Source organism: Mugil cephalus, chromosome 4, assembly GCF_022458985.1.
Source record: "Mugil cephalus isolate CIBA_MC_2020 chromosome 4, CIBA_Mcephalus_1.1, whole genome shotgun sequence".
Lineage (NCBI taxonomy): Eukaryota > Metazoa > Chordata > Actinopteri > Mugiliformes > Mugilidae > Mugil > Mugil cephalus.
In genome coordinates this window covers 210,551-230,890 of record NC_061773.1, presented here as the reverse complement: position 1 = coordinate 230,890, position 20,340 = coordinate 210,551, and the positions used below count along the sequence as shown (strand labels likewise).

Genomic DNA, 20,340 nt, shown 5'->3' with positions numbered 1-20,340 from the left:
CGTAGTTTTCCGCCGCTCCCTTCCGCGAAATGTGTTTGCAACGAGAGTCTCTGGGTTATATTAAATAATCCTCATTTGCATTCATAACAATGGCTGGAAACAATCGATGTGCCATGTGCGGATGTAGCAATGATCGCCGATGTAACTCCAAGTAAATGTACATGCTTATGTCCGTAGATGTCTTGTTAAATGTTCCCAATTTGATGAAGATGTTTTATATCATGTGACTGCTCTGGACGTGTTGAATGTATGTGTAAAGCTTCGGAAAATTAAACTGATGTATGTTGTTACTAGCTTATGTAAGGATAATAGAGCAATTGTGATCATTATATCAAAGTGTGATGTGTTCTTATTAAATATATCATTAGCACTGTGTTGATTATTAATATCAATCGGGGTTGATAAATGCATACAAGCCTTTCAATGGCGTTGCACATGATCTGCATTTTCAATTCGACCAATTTATATCGTATCATAAATATATGTCAGACATTTCTAATAAACCAAAGGGATTAAAAAATCGGTTGAGAATTCAGTGAGTAATGATGATTGTAATCGTTGATAGACCTCTGCCCCAGTTCACTAATAGTCAGTAAATTGTTGCAGTAGCAACGAGCGCCATCTGCCCGGCCCTAATTAGAGGGGCGCGTGTTACTTGTATTGAGAGGTGCGCATGCGCATTGACGTACTGCTGAGTGAATCGGTCGTTCGCTCTGAAGCAGTTTCTTGTCCGAGCTGTTGTGTATCGTTAAAGTTGAACAAAATAACACGAAACACAACTGCTGCGTACTATCTCAATGATTGTGATTGGGACATAATGCAACGAACGTAAAGACATTAAACGTGTGGTACACGTTTCAAAGGCTGGGCGAACAGGTGACCACCGGGCTCTCTCCGAGGGGAGGGGGAGAGAGGGAATAGCCCGACCAGCATGAACTAAAACACAGCATGGACAGTTCAGAAACAAACGACTTACGTCGCGAAAAATGATATTTCAGCAAGACTAGTAATAGCACTAATGTGGTGCATGAATGGCATCTGGGAATGTAATTTACATGTTTATAGGACAAAATGTGTGAGATTGCAATGTCAAACATACGGGAGGTGCGGCGGAAAGTACGACTCCCAGAATACATTGCGCGCTGGGAAAATGGCCGCCCGCCCGCCATCCCATTCATGTTTATGGGGAAGTTTCTGGCAGTTTTTCGCGACTTAGATCTCGGAAAATTAATATATCAGCACGAAAAGTAATAGCACTAATGTGGTGAATGAGCGGCATCTGGGAGTGTAATTTACATGCTTATAGGACAACATTTGTGAGATTCCCGTTGTAAACACACATAGCGGTCGGTAGCGGCGGAAACTACGACTTCCAGAATGCATTGCGCGCTGGGAAAAATGGCCGCCCTCCCGGTGCCCTATTCATTTCTATGGGGAAATTTTTGGCAGTTTAATAATATCAACACGAAAATTAATAGCAGGCATGGCGCGAATGACGCCCTCTGGGCATCAAAACTAATTAGAAAACAGCCGAGATGTGCGGCCTTCGAGCTCCCCCTGCTTGTACGGATGTGAAAAAAATGGGCCAGCACTGGTTTATATGAAGAGACAGTAGAAAATGTGTGGTCTTCCAGCCCCCCCTACTGGGAAATAAAAAGCAGTTCAGGTCTACATCCAAATACATTACGGTATATGAGGCAACGTGACACTTTGGGGCGGGGTCTGGAGACGTGTTGCTAAATTTCATTTCTATACGTCAAAGCGTTTCCGAGATACGACCTCACATCCTGTCTGGAACCTTTGCCACCTATTTCGATTGGCTATTGCGGACAAACGGATTGGACAATGAAAACGCCACTGGGTAACTTTTGTGCGGCTCGGCCTGAGGATAGTCTGTGCCGATTTTCGTGAAGATCAGACAAAATTTGCGACCTGTGAAACTTTTTAAAGGTTTTTGACAAAATCCAATATGGCGGCCAAATTCTTGCGATTGCGTGAAAACTTTTGCCAGTTCCTGAAAGGGGACATTCCACAGTATCAGCAAACATGAAAATGTACTATTAGGAAATCCTAATACATCAAGAGAAAAGAGCAAAAACACAATTTTGTTAATTACAGCGCCCTCTAGTGCCTGAATGACACCACATTTGGCATGTCTCCTTGGCGTGGATGGTGGAGACGTACGGGCAAATTTCATTTCGATACGTCAAAGCGTTCCCGAGATATGACCTCACATCCCGTCAGGAACCTTCGCCGCCAATTTTGATTGGCTGTTGCGGGCAAATGGATTGGACAATGAAAATGCTACTAGGTAACTTTTGTGGTCTGGTCTTGGTCTGAAGATGGTCTGTGACGGTTTTCGTGAGAATCAGAGAAAATTTTTAGACGTGTGAAACTTTTTAAAGGTTAGAAACTTTTTTAAAGGCAGAAGACGGAATAATAATGATGATGATAATGATGATGATGATAAGAAAACGTAGAAACACAATGGGTTCCTCGCAGCTTCGCTGCTTGGAGCCCCAATAATGATAACACTAAGAAAAACAATGGAGTTCCTGCAGCTTTGCATCTTGGACCCCAAATAATAATAATAATAATAAGAAGAAGAAGAAAATGTCGAAACACAATGGGTTTCTCGCAGCTTTGCTGCTTGGACCCCAAAAACAATGGGGTTCCTGCAGCTTTGCTGCTTGGACCCCCAATAATAATAATAATAATAATAACACTAACAAAAACAATGGGGATCCAGCAGGTTTGCTGCTTGGACCCCCAATAATAACACTAACAAAAACAATGGGGTTCCTGCAGCTTCGCTGCTTGGACCCCCAATAATAACACTAACAAAAACAATGGGGTTCCTGCAGCTTTGCTGCTTGGACCCCAAGGAAAAAGTATTGAACATGCTTACTGATATTCAACACTTTGTACAAAAGCCTTTGTTGGTAATGACAGCTTGAAGACGCCTCCTGTATGAAGAAACACGTCGTATGCATTGCTCAGGTGTGATTTTGGCCCATTCTTCCACACAAACAATCTTTAAATCTTGAAGGTTCCATGGGCTTCTTCTATCAACTCTGATTTTTAGTTCTTTCCATGAACTAAAAACTTCCATGAAGTCAGTTGGGAGTTTCCTTGGCTCTGTGTTTGGGATCATTGTCTTGCTGAAATGTCCACCCTTGTTTCATCATTATTCTGGTAGATGGCAGCACATTTTTCTCAAGAATGTCTCGGTACATTTTCCATTCATCCTTCCTTCAGTTATATGAAGTTCGCCAGTACCATATGCAGAAAACAGCCCCACACCATGATGTTCCCACCTCCAAACTTCACTGTCGGTATGGTGTTTTTGGGGTGACGTTCAGTGCATTTTGCCCTCCAAACATGGTGTGTATTATGGCATCCAAAAAGTTCAATTCTGCTCTCATCTGACCAGACTATGTTCTCCCAGTATTTTACAGGCTTGTCCAAATGTTGTGCAGCAAACTTTAAACAAGCTTTAACGTGCTTTTTCTTCAGAAATGGAGTCTTGCGTGGTGAGCATGCATACAGGTCCTGGCTGTTCAGTGCATTGCTTATTGTTTTCTTTGAAACAATTGTTTCAAAGGTCTTTCTGAAGCTCTCCACAAGTGGTCCTTGGTTCTTGGACGCCCAACACCTGGTTGTGGTTATGGTTGAATGATGTTCTTTCTACTTCCGGATTATTACCCCCTACAGTGCTCACTAGAACGTTCAGAAGTTTAGAAATCCTTCTGTAACCAATGCCATCAGAATGTTTTGCAACAATAAGGTTGTGAAGGTCTTCAGAGAGTTCTTTGCTTTTACCCATCATGAGATGTTCCTTGTGTGACACCTTGGTAATGACACACCTTTTTATAGGCCATCACTTTGCACTGAACCAGCTGATATTCATTTGCACTGACAAGGGGCAAGATGACTTTCTGATCACTTATAGACTTCAGCTGGTGTCTTGGCTTCATGCCTATTTCCACCTCCCGTTCTGCGTGTGTTCAATCCAACTAAACATTAGACATCTGATGGATGTGCAGATCATGTCTATATTGCGTCTGTCAGTCCAAGACCCATTTTGGACCTCTACACGACGTGCAAACAAGGTCTGCGTTTTAGACGTCTAATCATGGCTGTATTTGGACGTCAATATGCAGCTGAATATTTGAACGCCTAAGACAGGTGCAGGCAATTGACAAGATGTATCATTATCATTATTATTATTATTATTATTAGCAGTAGTAGTATAGGATATATATGTGTAAAATAAATGTAAAATACCAATATTGTTCTTACCAACATGGTTAATAACACACACGACACAACACCACGACACCACATTGTGCCCTGAATTGCCACATCCAAAATGGTGGCGACGTTAAGTGGAGCCATCAGAGAAGATTCCTCATTCATTTTCATGTGTACCAACGGGTTTACAGTACAAACCACATCTCACTTACCTTTCGCATTAACTTTCACAGGTAATAATGAAAAGGGAGTTTAATTGTTGGAACTGTTGGTGGTTGCAGTTGATTTTGTTTAAATCTGCCAATTTGTGATCTTATGGGTTGTTATTTGGACGGTTGCGCAAATCTAGCTAACGGCTGTTAACGTCAGCTGTCACTTGTTGCTTACATGTATGAATATTATCCAGGTAACTGTATATGTAAATGTGGTGTTTGTATGTGTTTTAGGGGGCTGGAATAACGCTTTGTTATTTGGTGCCATTTGTGTCCCCATGACATACTATGGCGTAGGGTTTTTTGGGTAAAAATGGGCTAATACTTATTTCCAAAAGCTTAGCTTACATGGTTAACTGTTCTCTACCATCGAATACAATGATATGTATGCTGGACGAGTTGAAATTAAAATAATTTATTTTTAATAATAACTAAAAAAATAAACAAATAAAATATAAATAATTTCATTACTATTTGTTTCCCAAATATATCAGTGTGTGTGTGAATGGGTGAATAAGAGGCATTAACTTTGCAGAAAAGCGTTTTATGAAGTTCAGTCCATTTCCTTTAATTAGTTTACGGGGCAGATTTGCCACATTCAATATGGCGGACACGCTGACGTATTACAGCAACGTACCAACCCGCTCAATGTGACGTCTAAGTATATATGTCAGTGCTTTGCACCGTCGACCTCTACAACAACCTACAGTTGTCTGAAATCAGTGGACGGACTGTGAGCACTTGATGGGAACCAGAGGGAGTGTGTCTTGAGAAGAGCTTTGGAGACCTGGTTCATAGGACCACAGCACGTCTGTGCCCTGCTTCAGACTCTGCGGATGGACACACTCTGTTGGCGTTTACATCCTTCCCTCAGCGGACAACAACAATGAGACACCATTAACGAGAAACACCATGCAGTGACACGATCCATGCCGCTGTTGCTCTGCAACTGACCAAACAACCATATCGGACACTGTTTTGCCAACTATTTTTGTATATTTTTTTCATAATGCTAATTCTGTAAATGTTTTGTTTATACTTTTTATTTTTATTTTAATCTAATCTCATTTTATCTTTCTTGTGTTTTCTTTTATATACAATAAAGCTACGATGACAAAGTAATTTCCCTTGTGGATTATTAAAGTCTGTCTAAGTCTAAGAAACTAAAAGGAGTACAGTAGTACATTATAGTACAACAGTACAGTATAAAAACAGTGTCGAAAACTGAATTGATTTTGACGCAGAAAATGTCGTCCAATGTCTAACATGAATTCTATTTGACGTAGAAAATACGTCCAAAGACCACATTTGGACTACAAATAGCCCCTATAAGGACGTACTGTAGACTGCACCTTCAGGTGACCCGAATTAGACGTGCAAAAATGACTTGGAAAAGACTTAGTTTAGACGTCTCTGCGCAGTGGGAAGGACGTACTGTAAACGTCATGAATGGACATTCAGTAGACGTCAAAAGAAGATGTCGTCTGGAGTAACAGTCTGCACCTTCAGGTGACCCAAATTAGACCTGCAAAAATGACTTGGAAAAGACGTCGTCTAGACGTCTCTTTGCGCAGTGGGATACTTTTTCCCTCTGCTATTTTACATTATTACACATAACTTCATTGCTGAACTTATTTATTTATTATTCTGAACTAAAAATCAGAGTTCATAGAAGAGGCTCACGGAACCTTCAAGATTTAAAGACCTGAGCAATGCATACGACTAGTTTCTCCATACTGGAGGCATCACGAAGCTCTCATTACCAACGAAGTACTTTTTTTGTACTTTTGTACAAAGTATTAAATAAATATCAATAAGCGTGTTCAATACTTTTTCTCTGTCATTTCACATTATTACACATAACTTAATTTCTGAACTTATTTGTTTTGGTTTCTTTCTATGTATGGATTACATGGGTTTTTACCAACACCTGGTGAAAATTTCATGTCAAAAGCACCTTTTGAAATATGTTTACTATGACAAATTGTGATGAGCTGAATACTGATTGTACCTGCTGTATAAGGGAGGATAGGAAAAATAATAAGAAACACGCAGTATATCAATAGTGCCTCGGTGGGTTGCCCCATGGCCCTAATTAAATAGTTAACAAAGCTGTAAAAGAAACATCACATAGTTTCTTTTACACGGTACAGTTACACGTACACTACAGGTGCACTACACTTTTTTAGTGGTTCTCAACTGGTCTGGCTTCAGGACCCTTTAAAACCCCTTAATGAAAAACTTCTCAAATTCATTGAATGAAAACATTGAGCAGTTTGAACCTGAAATGGTAGAATATAATACCACAACATGAAAACACACAAAAAAATAATGTGATGATAAACTACCAGCAAGTGGCGATATTAGAGGGAACTATTCCCTTTTAACCTCAATTAGCGCAAAGTGTTGTTCTATTCAGTCACTTCTTCAAGCATTAATAATAAGGCTGACATGACAATAACTACATTTTACTAACAGCCATTTTAAAAGATTCAGTTGTTGTTTTCACGCAAAGTAAGTGAAATAAAAAAGTGCAACTTTTGCGCTGCATCCATATTTTCTAATTTGTCCGACAAATGTTTTGAATCCACAATCCCTTGTTGGATCCATGCTGTATCTAATCCAAACAGCATGCATGGAAAACACTTGGTTACACTTGCCGTTAGCCAGTCTATTTTTTCAAACCAAGAAACACAAAACTTATGATTTTGTCATTTATCCCTTTGAGTTATTTTAACATCATTTGGCCGATGAGATCCCAGTCTCTAAACTTCCAACTTTTCCTCCAAAGACATTGAGGAAAATGGATTAGAAATCAAGTAATCCACCCCGTTCATGAAAACACCTGCCACAGCTGAACTTCTTCTCCCTCCTCCCACTCTGGCACCAGCAGCACTTATGACCAACGACCTGAGGGCTGATTGGATTTAGCCCAGGACAGTAAATGTAAACCTGTTCATCACTTACAAGAACTAAATGCATGAAAGTGGACGGGGTGCGCTGGGGCTGTAATAAATCAGCCTATTTAGAAATATTCTATGTTTTTCTTTTGACTTTTTAGTGGTGGTGCTACCCTTGGTTTCACCAAAACAATCTTATCTACAAGTCCAGTTGCCTTTATTCAATGCCATTTGGAAATCTTTTATTTAAGTTATTTAAAAACATGTCATGTCAGCCTTCTGATTAATGTCTGAATAAGTGGCTGAATAGTTTTAATTTGACATTGTTATATATTTAATGAGTGGGTCATCAGCTAAGGCTATATGTTTGGATTTTTTTTTTTATAACTACTTCTCAGTAGTTGGACTTTTACATTTCATGTTTGTACATAACAGCTTTAGAGTTTTGGTTTGAATTAAAATGCAGCTAACTGAGCATAAAAGGGAATAGTTCCTTCTCTAGCACTGCCACTTGCTGGTTGTTTTGCTTTATTGTTACATTTGTTGTTTTTGTGTTTTCATACTGTAATATTTTATTGTACTAGCCCAGGTTGAAACGGCATCTTTTCATTCAATAACTGAGAAGTTGATTTGGGTCATGGCTTGTCATTAAGGGGTGATGGTGGGCCCTGAACCCAGACCAGTTGAGAACCACTGCTCTAAATTATGCATTTTCCTCATCCATTCTTGCCAAAACAGTCCGTTGAAATATGCCATCGGGCGTTTTCAAGCTGGAGCATTTGAGATGTTTCGCCTCCAGCTAAGCCCCACCCCTCAAAATACGTCACATACGTAGACATCAAATCCTTATTTTTCAGTGTATTCAAACTATTTTAAAAACAAGCCAGGTTCTTGCTTGTTCTGATCTCTGTGAAAATGTCAATTAAAGCAAGGTCAGAGGCTTAGAGAGGTAGCATCTGCAACCGCCCACCTCTTTCAGAAACACTGAAATCTCTCCTGCATTATCTAGGACTGTATGAAACAGATTATCAAGACCAGAGTTAAAAAAAAAATGGGGCAATGCTGAGAGACTTCTAACATCCACTGGGTACTTAAATCACAGCCCTCTACAAGCAGCTATACCTGATAGTCCACCAACAGCTCAGGTCCTTTAAAGTAGCGGGAGGCGACTCTGACGTTGTATTCCTGCCCTGGGTGGTAAAACTCAGCAAGACCCCAGTCAATAAGGCGCAACTAGACAGAAGAAATAAACAATTAGCATCTACCAATAGATAGGGGCGGGAAATATGGTGAAAATAAACTACGGAATAATTAATAATTGACTTTAAGGGTAGAAAAATAACAAAGAAAGGGTGTGTAAAAGATAAATAAGATAAAAGATAACAAATAGAATAGAATAAACAATATACAAGTATTGGCATATTTAAAAGTAACAAACAAAAAGCAACAAAAGGTAACTGAATTGCAACAAAAAATGGATAATGGATATTGCACAGGGTTGTACACAGTCCAGAGTGCATGGTGAGAGTGGGGTAATGCTGATAATAATAATGGACTGGATTTATATAGCGCTTTTCAACGCACAGAGCGGTTCCCAAACCACTTTTTACAGAACCCATTATTCATTCATACACATTCTCACTGGTGGTGGTAAGGTACTTTTTTTTCAGAAGCGTGGCTGCCAATGCGCGCCGAACGACCCCTCCAACCACCACCACATTCATATGGGGCAAGGTAGGTAAGGTGTCTTGCCCAAGGACACTACAACAGAAAGTGGGACAGAGCAGGATTCGAACCGCCAACCCTCTGATCATTGGACAACCCACTCTACCACCTGAGCCACTGTCACTGTCGCCACTGTCACTGAGAGAGTAGTGCATGATGAGAGTGTTGTTACCCTGAAGAGTAATAATATTGCACATATTATGAATGTTTATTGTGGCACCTAACAGCAGCAGGAAGGGAAGGCTTTCTGTATCCTTCCTTCACACAGCGAGGGTGAAGCAGTCTGTCACTGAAGCTGCTCTGCTCTGCTAGAATCTTTAAAATGAGAGTGAGCCTTTATCTTATTTATTAATGAATTATGTTTCATCTGTACAAAATCAATAAATATCCTGAATTCCAACATTGGAACATGATTAAACAAATAAATTGTTGCCCAGCCTTTCAAACAGATTATGTATTGCTCCTCAACACAAAAAAGTAAAGAGACATAGTTCAGCTCATGAACCAGAATAGGAGGACTGAGGTAAACACAGGAACAGAAAGCTACAAAACACAGCAGTAAATATCAAACTTGGTTAATAAATAAATAATTTAACAGGATAGGATTGTGTTTATCACTCACCTTACGGTGCTCATGATCAATCATCACATTATGAGGCTTCACGTCTCTATGCATGATTCCCATGCTATGGCAGTAATCCAGGGCCTTGCAGACAACATGAGTTTTCAATTTAACAACTTCATGCTTCACCTCCTTCAGGATGTTTAAGTTGCACATTGTGTTATAAACAGAAGCTTGAACATAGTGTACTCACCTTGAGAATCTCATACATGTAGAACCGGATGTCATAGTCTGTCAGGGTCTGGTAGAGTTGCTTGACACAAAGAAAAAAAAATCATTGGGCTTTCTACAGTAATATCCTCTATCAGTCACAGCAAATCAGGCTGGGGCTGTGCCAGCGACTGAGGATAGAACCAGAAAACCATTGACTTTCTGGGACCAAAAACATAGCACTGGACTTTCACATTCCTCCATTACATACACACACGTGTATGGAACACAACAAATATGCCAAGAACGGAGGTTATGATTTAGCTCCACGTGTTAAAAAAATAAAATAGAAATCTCCTACCTTGAAGTCTGTGTTGTTAACATGTTCAAAGACCAGAGCAGGTGTTCGAGACTGAAAAAAAAAACAAAAACATAAAGGTTAACACTCAGCTAAGATAATGAATGCACAATAACCAAAGTTACAAGACAAACAAGACAAAGTTAAATCTGCTCATTTGCCTTTAACAGTTATACTGTAACACATTCAAGTGCCAGAGTAATTTCTGTTCCAACTAAACACACTGTGAGCAACATTATGCCCAGTTTCCAACTGATAATCACCAACTTTATTATGAATGCTTTTTGGACATGCTATGACTTAGAGCATTAAGAACCTACACACAGCACAACTTCATTCATCTTCTGTTGAGATAACCAAGTAAAAGTCAGTGAAATGGCTGAAATACAGCCGTTAAAATGATTATATTACAATATAAAAGTTGTTAAGTTTCAGTTTAATGCCTCTAAAACTGTGGGCATTCATAAAACATACACACACACTAACAGATGCTACTTGTTGCTTACAGTGTGAACTATAGCTGAAATTGACCACAATTAAACAACAAACACTTGCTAATTTGCTATAACAAAAAAAACTTCTTTGTAAAAACAGGACCTGTAGCACCCTATAATGTAATCATTTCCTGAAAATGTAATAATGCCTGAAAATGTAATAAAGTTTGCACTTAACCCCATCGAAAATGTAATAAAACCCAATGATGTAATAACTTCCCCAATAATGTAATAAAATATCCTATTGTATTAACATTTTGGGAATTGATTACATTTTCGGGATTTTTTTTTCTTTTCCAAAACTGATAATGTAATATTTGACAGATAATGTAATATATATGTTCATTTTCAGTCCAGAGTTCTACATTTTATGTTTTGAGAATCTAATATACCTCATAAAAACAACCACAAACAAACAAAAACAACTTTCAGTAACACTTCATTTAAAGAGAGTATACATAAGCATTCATAACACCTGCATACACATTACATGACACCTGACATAGACAAAGGCTCACATATCCACTCATAAATGGTTATTATATCACTGTCAAGGTCAAATTAACATTGACACAGTCAGCACCAAAATGAAAAAACTTTTCTAACGAAACTAGTGCCTGTATAAAAAATAATAATGCAGAAATAACATCACGTAAATAAAACAGGATTTAAATAGACATAAGACCTTTTGTTAGTGGTTATTTTCACCACAATTTTTCTTTATAAAACCCTAGTCCATCACCCACTTGGTAGGACCAGGATGTAGTTGCATGTCCCTGAGTATTTGAACATATGCATATGGCTGTACGGTACTCAAGTTCTGCAATTTAACCCAATAGTCATTCTGTTGTTTCAAATCTAGTGTATATAACATTCTTAGATTCTCAAAACACAAAATGTAGAACTCTGGACTGAAAATGAACATATATATTACATTATCTGTCAAATATTACATTATCAGTTGTTGTTTTTTTGGGGGGGGCTTACAGGGCTATTAATATTAACAGAACTTTAGAAGACTTAATTGGGGAAAGAAAGAGGCGATGCACATTAATGGACAGTACAGTGTACATGTAAATGTGCCAGATTATAGCCCGAAGGCTAGTATCCATCTGCCAGTCCCACTGGCAGGTTGGATGTAGTTGTGAGCAGACACATAGGATGACAAAAAAAAAGAGCACATTTAAAAATTAATGAAAGTAAAGAAAGAGATAAAAAGTTAAAGAGCATTAATAGTGTTCTAAAAGGAACATGTGAGCGCACACTGTGTTATTATACATTATCACATGTCTGATTAAGTCTAAGCCATGCCTTCAGATGGCTCTTAAAGGTGGCAAGGCTGGACTCCTTTGTAAGACAGCACATTCTGACCAAACGAGGTGCTTCTGAACTGAACCATACAGTCCCCATTCATGTCAGCTCTGCTGGACCGAGCAGTTGACCTGTGTTTGATAAAGGTTTTGAGTGGAGATGGTACTAAGCCATGCAAAGTTTTATATGGTAAACAGGCAGAGAGGAATTTCCTAAAATTATCAAAACATGTTGTATTTAGTTAAAATATTGCAGTGGTGATAAGTGTAAGTTTTTATTTATCCACAATTTTCAATGCTTTTTTTGTAGAGTTACCTGATTGGTTTTAGGACTGAAGAGCCTGCCATAGACCAGCTAGTAAAGCAGTGGCTCAAATGTGAAATGATGGCAATCCTTGGAAAATAAGCAATTGTCATTTCTATTGATCTTGGTTTGATATAAAAATGTGACCAAACACAAAAGATACAAATCAGTATAATTTCAAAATTAAAAGTAGCTGTAAAGATGTTTGACACTCACATGGTCTAAATGACTGATGTTCAGCCCAACTGCAGTCCCAGTTTTTAGTTTGCAGTGTGAACTCACGAACAGTGGACTTGAAGCATCTTCATAAGAGTTTTCAGGGTACTGCCAGCAGCAATGTGTCTTCTCAACATGTGCAATAACTTTGTTTACTATGCATAGCCTAGATGCTCGTTCAAAATGAAGTGATTTTTCCTCACAAAATTATGACCAATCAAACTTTGACACAAATTAAACCCAGGTTAAGCGCAATATTAGTATCATTCCCTTTCTGAAATGGAAAGAAATATATATGAAAGTCACCCTGAGACAAGAGCAAGTATTCACAGGAGTAAATACTGAAGCTTCCCCACATTGTGCAAAACTTCTAAAAGCCAACAGATCAGACTTTGCCATAAATAAACAAAAAAACAAATGTACATCTCAAAAGACAACCTTAGCCTTTGCTGACAGACATTAGATATCAATATATAACTATACCCCAGTGTACCTGATTAACGTTCCCCAGTGTTTCCTCTACATTCATTTAGGAGTTGCAGGCTGCCATTCCTAAATCCTAGCTGCCGCTCCTTCAAATTTCTTTTTTTGTTCTGTTGTCGCAAATACAACACAGCTGCATGTGCCCACCTTCACAGAAAAGTCCTGTTGGGACGGGTACTCGCAAGTACTAAGGTAAAAAAAACATAACTATCTTGCTAAGTATCTACTCTCTGGGAGGGCGGGGTGGGTAGTCGTATTACGACTTTAATTACTAACGAGAGCATGGCCTTGAAAGTGACATCACTTCAAGCACCCAGGCACCAGGTCAGAAAGTCAAAGGAGTGTGATCTTGGAAAAAAGAAAACGGCAGTAAATTACCGAAGAAAAGGTAGACTTATTAGCTTAAGTCTGCTCATAATACATTTTACGAAAAATATTGAAGGCCAGCTAACGTTATTAATGTATTGGTAGCTTAAGTTAATTAAATCAGTGTTGCTCACGAGAGTAAACTAAAGCCAGGTCGACCTGGGTCAACGACTCGGCAACCGACCTGGGATTTTATCGGCTCAATGTGAATATGAATGCCACATCGACACGGGTTTTTTGCTCTGACCCTGATATATCTGCCTATTACATTCTGACCCACGCTGGCCTGACAGATTGTATCACTGTAGAAGCTTCAGGTCAAAAACAAGTTTTGGTCTACTCCCATAAAGACTGATCTCTGAAGGGCAGAGATTTTTGTTTATTTTTTTTCAATCAAACGAATCAAATGTGTTGTTACACGATCGTTAATGGAAGCGCATAGGTGAACGGCAACTGTGTTGTATAAAAAAAAAAAACAGCCTGTATAGTGATCTCCCACATTTTTTTAAAGATCGTGGCAATGCTCTGCATCCAAAGAGAAGAGGGGATTTGGTGGCAGATATCGGGCACTGCGCAGGACACAGTGATTTATTCTAATATCAGCAGCCTTTTGAAGGAGCGGGGGTTCGACCAGTCCACTCTACAGGTCATCAACAAACTGCAATGTTATCTGCAATGTACACAATGACGTATGAGCCAGAAAAAAAAAACAGGCACGCAGCTCTCACAGCGGAAGATCCGACCAGGGATTTTTGCCTATGTGAAAGCGACCCGGGTCTGTGAAAGCGGTATAATTTACGGCTTACGGAATAAACCTTATATCTATATGCAGGGATGGATTGGCCATAGGGAATACGGGGACTTTTCCCGGTGGGCCGGTCAATAATGGGCCGGTGGCTGCCGTTTTTTTATTATTTTTTTAATTTGTTTATTTAGTTTTTGCTGCGCCTTGCCAAGGTTACTCTCCCGGCCCAGGGGCAGAGACATGCACGGGCCCACAGAACTCCGCTGCAGCCTGCAGACACATAAGAGGCCCATTGGCTTGTCTGTCTAAAAAATACTTGGCCCAGTGGCCCTATGATAGTACAGAAGCCCAGGAGTCCCACCCACGCTGGTTCTTGACCGCTCATCCCCCACCCTCATCCAATCACCTTTGATGACAAGCAATCAGATGAGAGATAGTGAGAAATACTGCAACAAAATTGACAATGCGGCTAAAAAGCAAAAAGGCGGAGCGGAAAAACAAAGAGATAAAAAAATAAAAGTTCTAGCAACCGACGCTGCTACGAGCAAAAAAATTTCAGAAATGTTTGCTGCATGGCCGGAGCGGCTTCAGGAGTGGGTCCCTCTCAGCAGCAGGTGTCGGACAGTGAGTCAAGTGAGGCTCCTGCTGCCATGGTGGTGCACAATCACAGGCTGACAGGCTCAGAGAGCACTGACAGAGTTGTCAATCGATCACGACACAAACCATGGTGAGGCGGGACCTCATGGCATGGGCGGGAGTCGCGGGACAGGCAGCTGCTGCGCCGGCAGACGCGCGAGCGGAGGCATACATGGTAAGTAACGTTAGCCTGGGCATGGCTAGGCTACATTTTTGAGACATTGCCAAAACAAGGTAGAAAACGTTTTTATATTGAATGTGCTGTGGGCTAATTAACTGCATACTTGTGACAACATATTAGCCCAGAGTTGAAGGGCCGTGACTGTGATATTATGGGTTATTATTGTTCAGATGATTTAGCTAAACTAGCTAGCAGCTGCTAACGTCAGGAGTCTCTTGTTGCCATAGCAAGAGTAAACATTGACATGGACTAATGACCTGAAAATAGAGATGCAGAATCAAGCTATATTGTAAATACAGATGAGATACTTTGAATTTTAGCACGAAATACAAGTAAACCTATAGGAAATACTTAGTTTAATTGGCAATATTTGCCACTGAATTTATTGTAATCTTTGAATTAATTTATTGTTTACTGAGGTGATAACTATTTTGTAGGTATAATTTGTGTGTAACTTTAATATCTGTGTATATGTGATTATTTCCTTGTTGAAGATTTTAATTTCAAACATCTGCATATCTTTTAAGTTCAATTAACAGTTACGCAGGCTCTTTTGAGACACACTCACTACGTCACAAAAAGGCTACATGGCTACATATACTTGTCAGTACAGATACTGAGCACAAGTTCTGTTTGCCGTTTTTTGCAGGTCATGAATTTGGTGAGGAGTGGAGCTCACTGGGTGCAGACGAGGAAGTAGGGCAATACATACATGTGCACATACATGTATATGAGAATGCATATCTATTCAGACCTGTAATTCATATCTTATACTTTTTCACACATCTATAGATATTTTTTTTTTCAATTCTGTATTTATGGTTTCATAATGACTGAGCCACTGTTAAAACAAATGAGTTCCAACTCTAATGCTGCTACTGTCTGTAATATGTTTCTATTTAGATTATTTGTCAAGATATTTTGTTATTATTGTCCGAGTCTAGTTTTAACTAATGCTGGGCTTACACCAAAAGATTTTCACAGTCACAGACTAAAAACTGAAAGGGTAGCATAAGTGTTCTTCCCGTTAGTCTCGTCCCACCCCTAGTCATGACATAACTTCTGTTGTGATTTGGCACTATAATGAATAAAGATTGATTGATTATTGAGCCACTGCAAACGGCGCACCCCCACTGTGGGCCAACCTGACCCAACACTTAGCACCCACGCTTTTGGGGTGCCCGGAGAAAACTCATGCAAACAAGGGGAGAACACGCAAACTCCACATGGAAAGGCCATGAGAATCAAACACTCCCTGCCCCATGGTTGCTACAACATCTAATCAAGGTAGCCACCCTTTGTTCAACTTGCGTGACTCTACTTGGACCAATTACCCCAAAATCCCTTGCCAGAGACATTCAGAGTCATTCTGTGATGCAGATGGGTTAAGTGGCGCCAATTTTTTTTATCAGATTAATCATGATGAGGAATTTATCCGCGTTAACATCTTAATTTTGAAAGCCCAAATATGTTTGTAATGAATAAAGAACATTTTTGGTCATATCGCCCAGCCATGAATGTGGTATAAACTGTATAAGTACTCATATACATCAATCTAGCCATAGACAGAAAAAGTACTCGCAGGAAGCTGGAAAATGCTCGTACTTGTAGGCGTGTCAAGCACCCCTAAAAATATTGAGACTCGTAACATTTGTTACCATTGTGGTATTTTTATAATGTAAATAGTGGGAGAAAAGTTATTGGCTCCAAATATCGGCAGTACGCATCAACCAACGACCAGTGCTGATGTAAAAAAAAAAAAAAATGGTATCGGCCCCAAATAATCCATCAGTCAATTTCTGTAATCATGAGCATAGTAAATAAATATACAATACTTACAACAGGGTCTTTGACAATGTCAATGAGGGAGATTATATTAGGACCTCCCCGCAGATTTTCCAAAATCTTGATCTCACGCTTGATTTTCTTTTTCTTCACAGGCTAAAGGAAAGAAGAATAAGACTGAGTTAGTTAAATTGGTGCAGGATTTGTCATCATTCAGCTACACAAGTCTTTGAACAGATATACCTTGAGTATCTTCACCACCACCTTCTCATTGTTGGTGATGTTGATTGCCTCAAAGACCTCACTGTATTTGCCACGTCCTAACTTCCTAACCAACTGAAAGTCATCCTGGTTTCTGTAAAGAAAATCCACAACTCTGCATCATCTGTCTTGAAGATTTGCAAAGAAGCATGCTGGATTTTGGTGATAGCAAAAGTATTTACCCCCATTCAACCACATGGGACTCATAGTCCCAGTACTCCCTTGGCCGGTGAGTGTTGACCTCGGTGTACACTCTCGCCCGGCTCGGCACGGGTCCTGACATGTCCGACAGCTTGGCAGCGATGGTGTGGAGACCTTACTGCAGCAGAGGGCGGTTTGAGTGCAGGGACAACAGGTGGACAGGAGGGCGAGGAGGAATGGTAAGGGGTGGGGTGGGGGTGATCTTAACAGGGAAAGGGGTTTAGGGGAGGCTTTACAAGGCGTACGGTGGAATAGCTGACAAAAAAAATTGGGAGACAAAAATCAAGATTAGAGAAACTAAAATCCTGACTCATTCAGGAAAATGCCTCTAGCACATTGTGTAAGGACATTGCACTAGAGGCACTTCAATCCAATCCATCCATCCATTCCAATCAATTTGGAATAATATCATACAGAATATCAAACAGAAAAGACCAACAACGTGTAGTGACAGACAAAACAATGACCCCCGCTCCCCCCGGCTTTGGCCACACCCACGCTTGTTGCTAGCAACAGCGGGCTACACAGTAAAGTTATGTTCTAACAACCAGTGAAGGAAAGAAAACAACCGTCATGCAATTATGAGCTGTCAAGCAGAACACAATGATAATAATAATAAAAGATAAAAACTTAGCGGAGGACTGCACCAACGGTGTAATGGATTCAAGGCAAGCTTCCCTACCGGCGCTCCCTGGTCTGTGGTCGTATATCGTAGTAATGGAAACCATCGTTCTTTTTACAGTACCGAATCACTCGAATAAGTTCATTAAAATGATTCGTTCAACTGAATCGTTGAAAGCTCTTTCAACCGGCGGGGCTTCCGACATCTCAGCCTCTGTGTCGGCACCATATGGTCGGCAATAACACAGAGGCTGACTCGCGACCTGCTGTGTACTGGTTCACTTGACGAACGAATCACTAACTGATCCGTTCACGTACTGGTGGTTCACTTGGCGAATGAATCAGTAAGTGATCCGTTCCGAAGTTTCACTAAGAGTCACGAGTCAGAGAATGCACGCGCGGGCCACGCGCTCGCGGCAACTGAACCGAGAAAAGAACGAATCAGTTCATAAAGTGATTCGATACAGTTCGTTCACTCAAAAGATTCGTTCTTTCAAACGAATCATTAGTGAACGTTAGTGTATCGCCTCCAGCTCCTCATACCATTTCGGGACCTTTCGATCAGCACCACTCGTACTGTTGTGCCCCTTGGCTGCCCGATAATCGGCCTTCATTTTTAAGCTTCTCCTTCACTTGTTTTACCATCCTGATAAAGCCAAGTTTGGCCATCTCATCCGCGATCCGCTTGAAAACCTTGACGTTCCGAGTCCAACTCCCGCTGTATACTCTCTTCTCCCAACAAGGACAGAAAAGCCTGCACCTCACCACATTGCTTTTCCAGTCATTACAATATACTGACACAAGGGCAGAAACTTAAAAGTGAGCAGCTTACTACTAGTCAAAATCACTCACCTCTCTAGTCAAAATCAAAACATCCTGCTTTGTACCTGGCGCTGCATCGTGACAATTTTTTTTTTTCTGATCAATCAGTAGTAAGCAGCTTTCTACTCACATTTGCTGCCCCAATTCACCTACTTCGGACCGACCACAGAGGAGGTACTAAAAAGTACCCAGAAAAGTATCCCTTTGGTCTCTTTCCCTCTAAAACCCGGATTCTATGGCTAGGGTGAGCACAATCGTACCATACTTGGGTACATCACACTTCCATGGCACGGTCCGGTCACGACGCCCAGATAATGCTTGGAAATCAATTTTCTTCTGCATGAACGACTCTTGCCCCCGGAAAAGGGGGCATATTAACCCGCTGAAAAGACACACATCTCCACTTTGTGTGGAGGAGGAGGACATGTTCCTGTCAGTTATTCGATTTTCTCCGTTGCATATAAACTGGGACATGGACCACATTCAGAAAGTCGGATTTCGAGCATAGCTTGATTAAGCTGTGCATAAAAACGATAAGTGAAGCGCCAAACTGTGTTTCTATGGAAGCACATCTGCCATCTGTAAACAGGATGCATCTCTGCCCAAGGAATTAGATATTTTGAAGCACAATAGTGCTCTCTACTGAATCTTATTTTAAATCATTCATTTAATTAAATTATTTTCTGCAGGTTAAATGTCGCATTTGTTCAACTGTCCTACATGAATTAAAGCACCTCCTCAATGCTGATTACAGAACAAGGCATGAAAAGGTCACAAATACACCTAGAATGAAGGTACAGGTATATTACAAATGAATATAATGAACAGATATACACATTCAGGCTTGTTATTTAATTTTATCGGTTTATTTGTGCATTTATTTGCTTATAAATCAAGTACTGATTTGTAACTGATGACTAAAACTAAAATGCCAGTTTGTTTGTAGGATAACCAACGCCACAGCTGATTCAATTATTGAGGTACAGAGATAGTTGGCAGAGTCAATTGTCCCAGGATCCTTTAAAATATTGAGACAACCAAAAGTACACATATCCAAACCTCTTCTGGCTGTCCCTACAATTTTTATGTACACCAGCCTCATCAGTGCCATGTGAGCGGCTGTTCTCTAAAGCTAAAGAACTTGCATCATGAAAACGTAATTGCCTTAATGCCAAGACACTGGAAAAACTTCTGAATAAAAATTTATAATAAAATGTACCTCAAAGACAAATACTAAATGTTATATTTACAACACTTTCACTTTGATTTTCACATTATGGCACACATTCACATACTTTTTTGAATGTATATTTTAAATATATCAAAGATATTTTAAACTTAGATTAAGACACATAATAACAATCTAAAATACATAACTTCAATATCACTGTATATACAAAGTAATTGAAATAAGTAGGTGAGTCCCGCAACTAGGCTGCCAGCATTGATGTTTAAGATTAAATAGATGTCAGTATTGAGCAACACAGTAACACAGGACCAATGGTGTATGAATACAGTTTGGGTAATGTGCCACTATGCTTCATCTACCCATCACTAATTATTATTGTTATATTTATTACTTTTATAAACACCTGACCTCAAGTTGTCACTATACACTGTCTGCACCCCAAAGCAACACGACAAATGTATTTAACCATTTAAAGTTCTACCATGAAGTGGTCTATGACAAAGTA

General features: G+C 39.8%; 1 protein-coding gene and 1 non-coding gene across 4 annotated transcripts in view; both read right to left on the bottom strand.

The window, feature by feature from the left end:
- LOC125006279 (casein kinase II subunit alpha) overlaps positions 1-20,340 on the bottom strand; it is a 36,699-nt gene that overhangs the window by 13,043 nt on the left and 3,316 nt on the right. The window contains exons 2-8 of one of the 3 annotated variants that reach the window (XM_047582197.1): positions 17,185-17,458; positions 16,985-17,096; positions 16,796-16,897; positions 10,225-10,275; positions 9,907-9,966; positions 9,714-9,797; positions 8,489-8,599 (exon numbers count right to left, since the gene is read on the bottom strand). In XM_047582197.1, coding sequence (XP_047438153.1) covers positions 8,489-8,599; positions 9,714-9,797; positions 9,907-9,966; positions 10,225-10,275; positions 16,796-16,897; positions 16,985-17,096; positions 17,185-17,285 — 621 coding nt within the window. In that variant the 5' untranslated portion in view covers positions 17,286-17,458. The remainder of the gene's footprint in view (positions 1-8,488; positions 8,600-9,713; positions 9,798-9,906; positions 9,967-10,224; positions 10,276-16,795; positions 16,898-16,984; positions 17,097-17,184; positions 17,459-20,340) is intronic. The other 2 variants (XM_047582198.1, XM_047582199.1) reach the window with 2 other exon arrangements.
- Positions 10,041-10,176, bottom strand: LOC125007491. Its single transcript, XR_007112711.1, has one exon. It is a non-coding gene; the product is annotated as a small nucleolar RNA SNORA57 (small nucleolar RNA).